At 39.3% G+C, this 12,030-nt stretch overlaps 1 protein-coding gene across 8 annotated transcripts in view; it reads right to left on the reverse strand.

Moving 5' to 3' along the window:
- Positions 1-12,030, reverse strand: part of IMMP2L (inner mitochondrial membrane peptidase subunit 2) — an 852,317-nt gene that overhangs the window by 577,209 nt on the left and 263,078 nt on the right. Inside the window, exon 4 of one of the 8 annotated variants that reach the window (XM_073328102.1) lies at positions 10,072-10,173. The exons of the other annotated variants lie outside the window; for them this stretch is intronic. Within the exon in view, the coding sequence (XP_073184203.1) occupies positions 10,167-10,173 (7 nt within the window). The 3' untranslated portion in view covers positions 10,072-10,166. Of the gene's footprint in view, positions 1-10,071; positions 10,174-12,030 lie in introns of those variants that run through there. 8 annotated transcript variants of the gene reach the window in all.

Below are 12,030 nucleotides of genomic sequence, written 5' to 3' on the forward strand. Positions count from 1 at the left end.
ATAGAGGCTCAAATCAAATGTATACCCCAAATTAAAAAAACACACACAACAAGAGGACCAAAAATATTCCAGCATGGCTAAACAGAACAAAAGAAGCAGTTAGAATAAAAAAGCCACACTTCAAAAAATGGAAGTCAAATCCAGTTGAGGAAAAAAGAAACAAACACATTCTGGCTAAGTCTACCCTAGAAACTTCAAAGCGCTGCCGTGGGAGTGCTTTGAAGCATGAGTGTGGTCACACGCAAGTGCTGGGAGAGAGCTCTCCCAGTGCTCTTGTTAATCCACCTCGATGAGAGGAATGGCTCCCAGCACTCGGAGCCTGTCCACACTAGTGCTTTAAAAGCACTCAAACTTGCTGCGCTCAGGGGGGTGATTTTTCAAACTCTGGAGCCAGCAAGTTGAGTGCTATAAAATGTAAGTGTAGACAAGCCTTCTGACAAGTCAAGTGTAAAGCAATAATTATGCAGGCCAAAAAAGAATCTGAAGAACAACTAGCAAAAGACACAACAACAGTACAAAAAATGTAAGTACATCAGAAGCAGAGAGGCTGCCAAACAATCAGTGGAGCCACTGGACGAACAAGGTGCTAAAAGGTTCACTCACAAAAGACAAGGCAATTGCAGAGAAGCTAAACAAATTCTTTTCCTGGGTCCTCACTGCAGAGGAAATGAGGGAGATTCCCACACCTGAGCCATTCTTTTTAAGTGACAAATCTGAGATACTATCCTAGACTAAGGTGTCAAAAGAGAAGGTTTTGGAACAAATTGATAAATTAAAGAGTAAAAAGTCACCAGGACCAGATGATATTCACCTAAGAGTTCTGAAGCAACTCAATTATGAAATTGCAGAACTTCTGGTTGCAGTATGTAACCTATTGCTTAAGTCAACCTCTGTACCAGATGACTGGAGGACAGCTAATGTACACTTATTTTTAAAAAGGGCTCCAGATGTGATCCTGGCAATTACAGGCAGGTAAGCCTAACTTCAGCACCAGACAAATTGGTTGAAACTATACTAAAGAAAAGAAATATCGGACACGTAGATTAACACAATATGTTGGAGAAGAATCAACATGGCTTTTGTAAAGGAATATCATGCCTCTCCAATCTATTAGAATTCTTTCAGGGTAACAATAAGCACGTAGACAAGGGTTATGCAGGGGATATAGTGGACTTGGACTTTCAGAAAGCCTTTTACAAGGCCCCAACCAACAGCTCTTAAGCAAACTAAGCAGTCACAGAATAAAAGGGAAGGTCCTCTCTTGGATCAGTAACTGGTTAAAAGATAGGAAACAAAGGGGAGCAATAAATAGTCAGTTTTCACAGTGGACAGAGGTCTTCCAAAGGTCTGTACTGAGAACAATGCTGTTCAACATATTCATAAATTATATGGAAAAAGGGATAAATGGTGAGGTGGCAAAGTTTGCAGATGATACAAAATTACTTAAAATAGATAAGTACAAAGTAGAGTGTGAAGAGTTATAAAGGGATCTCACGAACCTTAGTGACTAGGCAAGGATATGGTAAATGAAATTCAATGTTGATAAATGCAAAGTAATGCACATTGGAAAAAATAATCCAACCTATGCATACAAAATGAGGGGGGCTAAATGGTTGCTAACATTCAAGAAAGAGATCTTGGAGTCATTGCGGATAGTTCTCTGAAAACATCTACTCAGTATGCAGCAGCAGTCAAAAAAGCCAACAGAATGTTAGGACCCATTAGGATAGAAAATAAGACAGAAAATATCATAATGCCACAATATAAATCCTTAGGACGCCTACCCCTTGAATACAGTGTGCAATTCTGGCCATCCCATCTCAAAATAGATATACTAGAATTGGAAAAAGTACAAAGAAGAGCAACACAAATGATTAGGGGTTTGCAACAGCTTTCGTATTAGGAGAGATTAAAAAGACTGGGACTGTTCAGTTTACAAGAGAGACAACTGGCAGGGAATACGAGAGAGGTTATAAACATCATAAACGGTGTGGAGAAAGCAAATAGGGAAGTGTTATTTACACTTTCACATAACACAAGAATTAGGAGTCACCCAATGAAATCAGTAGGCAGCAGGTTTAAAACAAACATAAGGAAGTACCTCTTCATACAGTGCATGGTCAACCTGTGGAACTTGTCGCCAGGGACTGTGAAGGCCAAAAGTATAATTGGGTTCCAAAAAGAATTAGATAACTTCATGGAGGATAAGTCCATCCATGGCTATTAGCCAAGATGGTCAGGGATATAATCCCATGCTCTGGTTATCCCTAAGCCTCTGACTGCCAGATGCTGAGACAGGATTACAGATAATTACCCTATTCTGTTCATTCCGTCTGAAGCACCTGGTGCCAGCCACTGTTAGAAGACAGGTTTCAGAGTAGCCATGTTAGTCTGTATTCACAAAAAGAAAAGGAGTACTTGTGGCACCTTAGAGACGAACAAATTTATTTGAGCATAAGCTTTCGTGAGCTACAGCTCACTTCAACGGATGCATTCAGTGGGAAATCAGTGGATTTTCCACTGAATGCATCCGATGAAGTGAGCTGTAGCTCACGAAAGCTTATGCTCAAATAAATTTGTTCATCTCTAAGGTGCCACAAGTACTCTTTTTCTTTTTGTTAGAAGACAGGCTATTGGACTGTTGGCCCAACAGTATAGCCATTCTTATGTTCTTACTACATACAATAGTTACGATTATTTCTAAATATGGACATGGAACGTAAAAGCTGGGATTGGTCCAAAGTTCAATGGTGTTCACATCCGAGGAGAAATCATGGCCCCGCTGAAGTCAAAACTCTCCTTGGCTTCAGTGTGGCCAAGATTTAACCCCTGGAGCTTTCTATGGTCCTGTCTTTAGTTGCAGTATATTAGAATTTCATAAAAGAAAAGTTTAGGATACATTTGCATATCTCAGAGCTGGCTTTACTGTGGAGTACTTAAAATCTAAAAGAAGATCAAAAGGAGTAGAAATCTTTGTTGACTCTGGGGACTAGAAGATTCTGGGGTCTGGGCAAGAGAAGCAAAAAAAGCAGATAACTTGCTGTGGATCCTTTATAATCATAGTAAATTTACTTTTATTGGGTAAAGAAATATGGCAAATGAAATATTTTCTTAGGACTGCTGTTTTGACAAACAAAACAAAATGTCAAAAATACAGAACTCTGTACAGTAAGTACTTTATAGAAAGAATTTTGCTTTATTACAATATAAATAGGTATAGGGATTTTACATGTCCAACTATTTCTTCATATATTTCCTTAGTGGAAATATCTATAGTCTTTATATTCTGAGTAAACATTTAAAGACATATTTTAATATGCATTTTCATGCATGTTTCACAATGGCTGAAAATGTATATTAATACTGTATAATTCCTGTAATGTGCAAGTCAATAATCTAGGAATCAGCATACAACATTTATGTACAGGTAGCGTTTTTTATAGAGCATTTTATAATTGAAATTATGTGCACAAAGTTGAACCCACTGTGGGATGGCCTCAGCAATGCTATGGCAGAATAATTTCCCTAATGCATGGAATGTAAGATACTCATATGTGCTGATTTGTTGATATAATTGATATGAGATCATTGTTCATAAAATGATATGAGGTCACTGTTAAGGTTTTACATTAGATTGCAAGGTTGAAGAAGTTGGGTATGTATTACTTCTGGTTATCTGCTGAAGATGGAATTGAAAGCCCTTTTTGGTACTGGAGTTTTTTATTGAGAGCGTTTCAGGCAATATGAAAGTGGAAAGGAATGCAAAAGTCTTTCCCCTCCACTTCCTATTTTTATTCTTTATCTTTTTGGGGAGGTGTCCTGCTACAACAGTTGTTTGCCAACTGTTTTAAGATTCTGTCCTTCTCTGTCATTGTGTTCATTTTTCCTCTTTCAGCATTGTGGACCCTCCCATTGACTTTTCTCCCCCATTTCTCCCCTCAGCAATCTCTTTGACCCATCCCATCCCTCACGCACATAGTTTTAAAAATGTACAAGGCACCTAGTAGTCAGTGGAACAAATTAGGACAAGAGTCCCCACTGCCTAGGGGCAATACCAAGGTGAAAATGTCCCCTCCCACTCTAGCTCCAGTGAAAGTGGAAGGTTCTGCAGTTCCTACCAGGATGGTATCCATTCTTTCCTCTCTACCTTCTTCATACTTGCCACCTTAGAGCTGCCTGGCTGCTGCAAGATAATGGTCTGAGGGTCTCTGATAATCCAGCTCTACCTCAACTTCCATTTTTGAATCTTCTTCCACAGTGAATAGCTCCTGTGTCTACCTCCACTGTTCTCATAGCTTCTCAAACTGCAGTATAGTGACACTGATCTGATTCTTATCTAGTTTCACTGATACCCACAGAGTTCTGCAGACACAGGATGATGACACTGCTCTGGTTTACATGTAGAAGTTTTTGTGTGCAAATATAAGAGGTAAAAACATATTTATTTTAAATAAAATCTTAAATTCTAAAATTGACGGCACATGCCCAGAAAAGATTCTTGCTCACCAACAAGTGGGCAAGTGGATTTTTCAATCCCCAATTACAAATAAAGCAACTTTGTTCTATCATTGTGTATCTGCTAATACTATGTAATTATTCATGATGTTATTTGCTGAAAAAAATGGGATCTTTTAGATGCAATTCCATTATTATAATTGTTAGTTCCCCCCAAAACAAGCAAATCAAAGAAGCAGCTCTGTCATGCTGTGCCAGAAATCCCACAGGCCATCTCTGAAAATGTGACTTTGCTCCATTTTAAGCATATGTGACTTTGCTCCATTCTCACTTCATCTTCAAAAGTGAGAAAAATAATGAGCTACAAGACTAATACAGCATTTATCTTTTCATGACGTCGGACAAGAAAATACATTTGTAATGAACACAGCAGTTTCTGTAAATCAGCCTTAAATAAACAATAGTAAATATGAACAAAAAATGCAAATTGTGTCACAAGTGTCAAAAGTACCCACCATTACATGTTTTGAAACATAAAAAGAGTAGTAAAAGAAAAATAAACAGATAACTGTACCATTCTGCCCTTATTTTCAATTACCTGAAGATACTGAGCTAACAGACTGGGATGAAGCTAGTCTGGCTTCTTTACCTGTTACAGTAACTATAGTTTTTAAGCTTTCTTTGTAAAGTAGGTGATGTTTAAGAAACAGACAGTAGAATCAAAATGTCATGTTGTCATGTCATGTCATGTTTAATCCCCCCCTAAATACATGGGGATTAAAAATGTAAACATGTGGAAAGAGACAGTTCAGACTATTCAGTTTTGCTGCTCTTACATGAAATAATTAAATCATATTCAGCATACAGTGAGAATGTGTATTACAGTTCACCAGACAGAGTGAAGAACAAAGGCTGCCCATCACCCTGAGACATTATCAAACCTGCATTGCTCTGTTCTGCTCTGCCAACTTCAATGAATTTGGGCTGCAGCTGCTGTATGTTACACACTTTTATATTCCTCTTACTCAAACCACTACAAAGAAACATGAGAAGTGAGGGCTTTCACTGCTTAAGATTGTTTCCTTTGCAGGGGCATCTCTCACTTCGATAGTTATGTGATTAGGGTGATCATTTCTGTGTCTCACTATCTCTGTGAAACATATTGCTGCATACCCAAAAAAGAAACATTTTAAAATATTTGAGGATGATAATGTCTCATATTTTTAGCCTGAATTTCTTCTGATGAATATTTCTTAAGTAATGAACATCGCTTTAGAAATAGACACACAAAGCAGACACACTTTCTCAGAGCAACTAAATTAAACCTATATTTTACATAGGTCACTGAACAGACTGGGACTTGCCTACCTTTGAAGCCACCTTAACCCAAACCCCAAAATAACTATACTCCACAGGAAAACACAGCTGGAAAAACCCAGACTCAGCTCTCAGGCAGGATCCTAGATGCGAAAACTTTTGCTAGGGGAGATCAGACTGAGCTAAGTTTGACAGCATTCAGTTCAAGGCATAGGTCACAATTTTTCAATTAAAAGTGTTCCACAAGAATAAAAGCAAACATTCTGTGTTGGTTCACATTCCTTTTTAAATCTATTAAATAAAAATTGTTTTAAAAAAACTGTATACAATAAAGTCATGCTCCTCTGCCTGGAGGAGTAAAGAGAAACAAACACCTTTTATTTCCAGGCTTTTGTATACCTTAATTTTATATAGTGCTTAGATACCTTCATGACAGGCACCACGTAAAAACCTAAACCAGACAGATTTCATTAATAGTTTCTACTCTAACAACACGTGTGATAGACAATACTACTCAATGATTGGAGATTTCTGAAATATCTTGGTACAGTGAAATGTGTCACTGACACATTACTATTTTAGTCTTAATTCTTAATTCCTTGTTTTAGTGTGGTTGAAGCTTTAAGCATGATGTTTTGTGTTCTAAATTTCATTTTTAGTGGTAAATGATAAAGCTAACCAGTAAACATTAAAAGATATTATATAGAGGAGTCTAAATTTTAATGTCTAACTGTGAGTTTTAGTCACTGCAAGGAATCATACAGTATTAATATACATTTGCAGCCATTGTAAAACATGCATGAAAATGCATGTTAAAAATATTTCTTTAAATGTTTACTCAGAATATAAAGACTATAGACATTTCCACTAAGGAAATATATAATGAAATATTTGGACATCTGACCAGCTTGGCTTAACAGAGAAACCTTCGGTGAGCTTAAACACAAAAAGGAAGCTTACAAGAAGTGGAAACTTGGACAGATGACTAGGGAGGAGTATAAAGATATTGCTTGAGCATGCAGGAATGTAATCAGAAAGGCCAAAGCACAATTGGACTTGCAGCTAGCAAGGGATGTGAAGGGTAACAAGAAGGGTTTCTACAGGTATGTTAGCAACAAGGAGAAGGTCAGGGAAAGTGTGGGACCCTTATCTAATGGGGGAGGCAACCTAGCTACAGGTGAAGTGGAAAAAGCTGAAGTAGTGCATGCTTTTCTTGTCCAGCTTTTCTAAATAGTCCTTAACCTGCTCTTTCACCACTGAGGGCTGCTTACCTCCTCCCCATACTGTGCTGCCCAGTGCAGCAGCCTGGGAACTGACCTTGTCTGTGAAGACTGAGGCAAAAAAAGCATTGAGCAACTTTAAGAAAGTTCAGAAGAATAATGTTTAGTGTTAGATTTACCACTGATGGGTAAAAAACTAAAGCTCCTGCTTTGTGAGATAGAAACAGGAACTAAGCCAAGGCACCAAGTATGCAAAGTTAACCCAGGGTTTACAAGATGATGCACAATCTCAGTGTGTGGCTGGAAGTTGGTGCTTTCCGAGTGTGCTGCCAGCAGTCAGTGCTATCCCAGCATGCTGCTAGAGGTATGTGACATCTTAGTGTTAACAAGGCGCAAAGAAGCAGCATGTTTTACATCTTGATTTGAAGCTATTACACCCAGGACAAATCTCTTGCTTCATTTGGAAAAATGAAATCAAGTGCAAGGCTTGCATGATGAAAATAAAAGCTTTAAAGTTAAGAGAGGAAGTGACAAATATCATTATTTGATGGCCCATTGAGACTTTCTTTCAGAGCATGAATGAATCATATAGTATATATGTAGTTGAAAAAAAAAGATCATAAATCATAGTAAATTTACTTTTATTGGGTAAAGAAATATGGCAAATGAAACATTTTCTAGTTAGGATTGCTGTTTTGACAAACAAAACAAAATGTCCAAAATACAGAACTCTGTACAGTAAGTACTTTATAGAAATAAATTGGTGAATTACAATATAAATAGGCAATAGGGATTTTACATGTAATAAAATAATAGAATCATAAAGGATTAGGGTTGGACGAGACCTCAGGAGGTCATCTAGTCCAACCCCCTGCTCAAAGCAGGACCAAACCCAACTAAATCATCCCAGCCAAGGCTTTGTCAAGCCGGGCCTTAAAAACCTCTAAGGATGGAGATTCCACTACCTCCCTAGGTAACCCATTCCAGCGCCTCATCACCCTCCTACTGAAATAGTTTTTCCTAATATCCAACCTAGACCTCCCCCTCTGCAACTTGAGACCATTTCTCCTTGTTCTCTCATCTGCCACCACTGAGAACAGCCTAGCTCCATCCTCTTTGGAACTCCTCTTCAGGTAGTTGAAGGCTGCTATCAAATCCCCCCTCACTCTTCTCTTTTGCAGACTAAATAAGCCCAGTTCCCGCAGCCTCTCCTCGTAAATCATGTGCCCCAGCCCCTAATCATTTTTGTTTCCCTCCACTAGACTCTCTCCAATTTCTCCATATCCTTTCTGTAGTGGGGGACCCAAAACTGGGCACAATACTCCAGATGTGGCCTCACCAGTGCCGAGTAGAGGGGAATAATCACTTCGCTTAAACTGCTGGCAATGCTCCTACTAATGCAGCCTAATATGCTGTTAGCCTTCTTGGCAACAAGGGAACACTGCTGACTCATATCCAGCTTCTCATCCACTGTAACACTCAGAACTGCTGCTTAGTCAGTCGGTCCCCAGCCTGTAGCAGTGTATGGGATTCTTCCATCCTAAGTGCAGGACTCTGCACTTTTCCTTGTAGAATCTTATCAGATTTCTTTTGGCCCAATCCTCCAATTTGTCTAGGTCACTCTGGATCCTATGCGTACCCTTCAGTTTATCTACCTTTCCTCCATTTTAGTATAACCTGTGAACTTGCTGAGGGTGCAATCCACCCAATCATAATGAAGATTTTGAACAAAACTGGCTCCAGGATCCGACACCTGGGGCACTCCGCTTGATACTGGCTGCCAACTAGACACTGAGCTGTTGATCATTACCCACTGAGCCCAACAATCTAGCCAGCTTTCTATCTGCCTTATAGTCCATTCTTCCAATCCATCCTTCTTTAACTTGCTGGCAAGAATACTGTGGGAGACCATATCAAAAGCTTTGCGAAAGTCAAGGTATATCATGTCCACCACTTTCCACAGAGCCAGTTATCTTGTCATAGAAGGCAATCAGGTTGGTCAGGCATGACTTGCCCTTTGTGAATCCATGTTGACTGTTCCTAATCACCTTCCTCCCTCCAAGGGCTTCAAAATGGATTCCTGAGGACCTGCTCCATGATTTTTCTGGGGGGACAGAGGTGAGGCTGACCAGTCTGTAGTTCCCCGGATTCTCTGTCTTCCCCTTTTCAAAGATGGGCACTATATCTGCCTTTTTCCAATCGTACAGGATCTCCCGCGATTGCCATGAGTTTTCAGAGATCATGGCCAATGGCTCTTCAATCACATCAGCCACGTTGTGTCATATAACAAACACTGGGCTTTAATAATATTGTTATTTTTCTTTCTTCTTCTTCTATACTCTGTGAAAATGTGCCATCTCCTCAGCAATAAGCAGAGGAAAGCATAAGAGACACATTTAATTGGAAGAGAGATGCAAAATGGCCACTTTAGACCTACCAGTCTTTGGCTTTGCAAAAAAGAAAGGGCCAAGCCAAGAAAGTTATGCTGGCTGTCCTGTTCTTCTGTACCAAATATGGACTGATCACAATGCCTGATTATACAAACCAGATGTGTCTGTAATAAGATCCTTTAATGTCAGATATGGATGAGGTTTATGTAAATGAGGTATTTTACACACAGCGCCACCTAGTGGCTGAATAGTACAATATAGTTTGCCATTCCATTACACTGGGAAAACCAATTCATTTCAAAAGGGTAACTCTATTCTGGGGAAGGTTATTTGGGTCTAGGAAGTCACCAGAGAAAGTGCTCCTCAAAAAGGATTGCCATGATGCCGTGCCTACATTACTACAACCACATGCATACAGAAATAAGCCAAATTTATTCTATTGCTAAAATGTATCTTTGTCTTTAAATGGACTACATAAACCCATGAGGCCAAATACAACAAAGATATTGTAAGAATGTTAATAATAGTTAAAAGAGTACAAGAGAGGAAGGGAAATACTGTAATTGTGTATAACAGTGAATGAAAGAATTGATAAAGGAGAAAATAATCCTTCTCCAAACCAAATACACAGTTTAGAACATTCATTTAATAAAATATGTCCATTTATTGAAGTCTTTGGATGTCTGCACAATATATAATTAAAGTACTTGTACTTTTAAACCAAAAAAGCTATACATAAACAAAATACTTTACCAGTCTCTCCCACAGTCACCGCTCACTTAGGTTAGTGCCTGTGAAATGAATTATTAATATATTAAATGATCTAAATCTGTAAATTGTTATAAGGTCAAATTCAGGCCTTGCACCAATTTTCCTGAGTGCAGGAGTACAATTAATACTGCAAAAGCAATGTCATTATGAGCCCATATCTCAGCTGCCCACGGCAGGAAAAATCTGTGTAAAATGTGAAGCAGCTACCGAGCTAGTTTCAGAATAGATAGTGTAAAAAATACAACATCACCACCCCCAGGACTCATGCAAACTACATCGTCTGATACTGTGTCCATAGTACATTTCTAGAGTACAAACTCTCTAGGTTTTAAGGAGCCAAGAGTGGGACTTAACATTTGGATACTACACTCCTAGTTGCCTCTTTTTACCTTTATATGTACCAGAATGGACTGTCTGAATTTGGCCAGTAAAATATGCAAATACTATACATGTCAAAATTCCTTGAAATCCATAGTGAGCCACTGTCTTTTATGCAACTTATCAGCAATTTTGTACTCTACATTTTATTTCTTGTTGCAATATGCAGTTTTCTGGAATCTCATGAAAACTTTGGTAAAAACATCCTCCAGAGCTTTACATTAAGCACTGAGATTCTAACATCAATAGTGCTGGCATAGTTGCTATAAAGGAGATGCAAGAAATAGTTTAGATGGGAAAGACAGGAAAGGAACCCAAAACAGCTCTCGATGTTCCTCTTTCACAGCCAATATTCTATTAGCTCATTAGGAATGGACAAAAGTGGGGACCTACTGGTTAAGCAGCAGTTCTGCAGAAAAGGACCTGGGGATTACAGTGGATGAGAAGCTGGATATGAGTCAGCAGTGTACCCTTGTTGCCAAGAAGGCTAACGGCATATTAGGTTGTATTAATAAGAGCATTGCCAGCAGATCGAGGGAAGTGATTATTCAGCACTGGTGAGGCCACACCTGGAATACTGTGTCCAGTTTTGGTCCCCCCACTACAGAAGGGATGTGGACAAATTAGAAAGAGCCCAGTGGAGGGCAAAGAAAATTATTAGGGGGCTGAGGCACATGACTTACGTGGAGAGGCTGAGGGAACTGGGCTTATTTAGTCTGCAAAAGAGAAGAGTGTGGGGGGATTTGATAGCAGCCTTCAACTACCTGAAGGGGGGTTCAAAAGAGGATGGAGCTTGGCTGTTCTCAGTGGTGGCAGATGACAGAACAAGAAGCAATGGTCTCAAGTTGCAGTGGGGGAGATCTAGGTTGGATATTAGGAAACCACCCTTTCACTAGGAGGGTCGTGAAGCACTGGAATGGGTTACCTAGGTAGGTGGTGGAATCTCTATCCTTAGAGGTTTTTAAGGCCTGGCTTGACAAAGCCATGGCTGGGATGATTTAGTAGGTGTTGGTCCTGCTTTGAGCAGGGGGTTGGACTAGATGACGTCCTGAGGTCTCTTCCGATCCTAATCTTCTATGCTTCTGAAAGTGAAAGGCCATATTAACCCAAATGAGAAGTGACCAAAAGTCTAATTTTATAGACAATGTTTTACGAAAACCATTGTTGAGGTGTCCATAGCTATTTCTTCTAATTATTCCTAACATTTTTCTCAGGAGGTTCCCAGTATTTTTAAAAAACAAAAGAGCTATCATAAACTAAATGGATGGATGGATGGATTCACCAAGGGAAGGTCATGCCTGACTAATCTAATCGCCTTTTATGATGAGATTACTGGTTCTGTGGATGAAGGGAAAGCAGTGGATGTATTGTTTCTTGACTTTACCAAAGGTTTTGACACGGTCTCCCACAGTATTCTTGTCAGCAAGTTAAGCAAGTATGGGCTGGATGAATGCACTATAAGGTGGGTAGAAAGCTGGCTAGATTGTCGGGCTCAACGG

Source organism: Lepidochelys kempii, chromosome 1 (assembly GCF_965140265.1).
Source record: "Lepidochelys kempii isolate rLepKem1 chromosome 1, rLepKem1.hap2, whole genome shotgun sequence".
Taxonomy (NCBI): Eukaryota; Metazoa; Chordata; order Testudines; family Cheloniidae; genus Lepidochelys; species Lepidochelys kempii.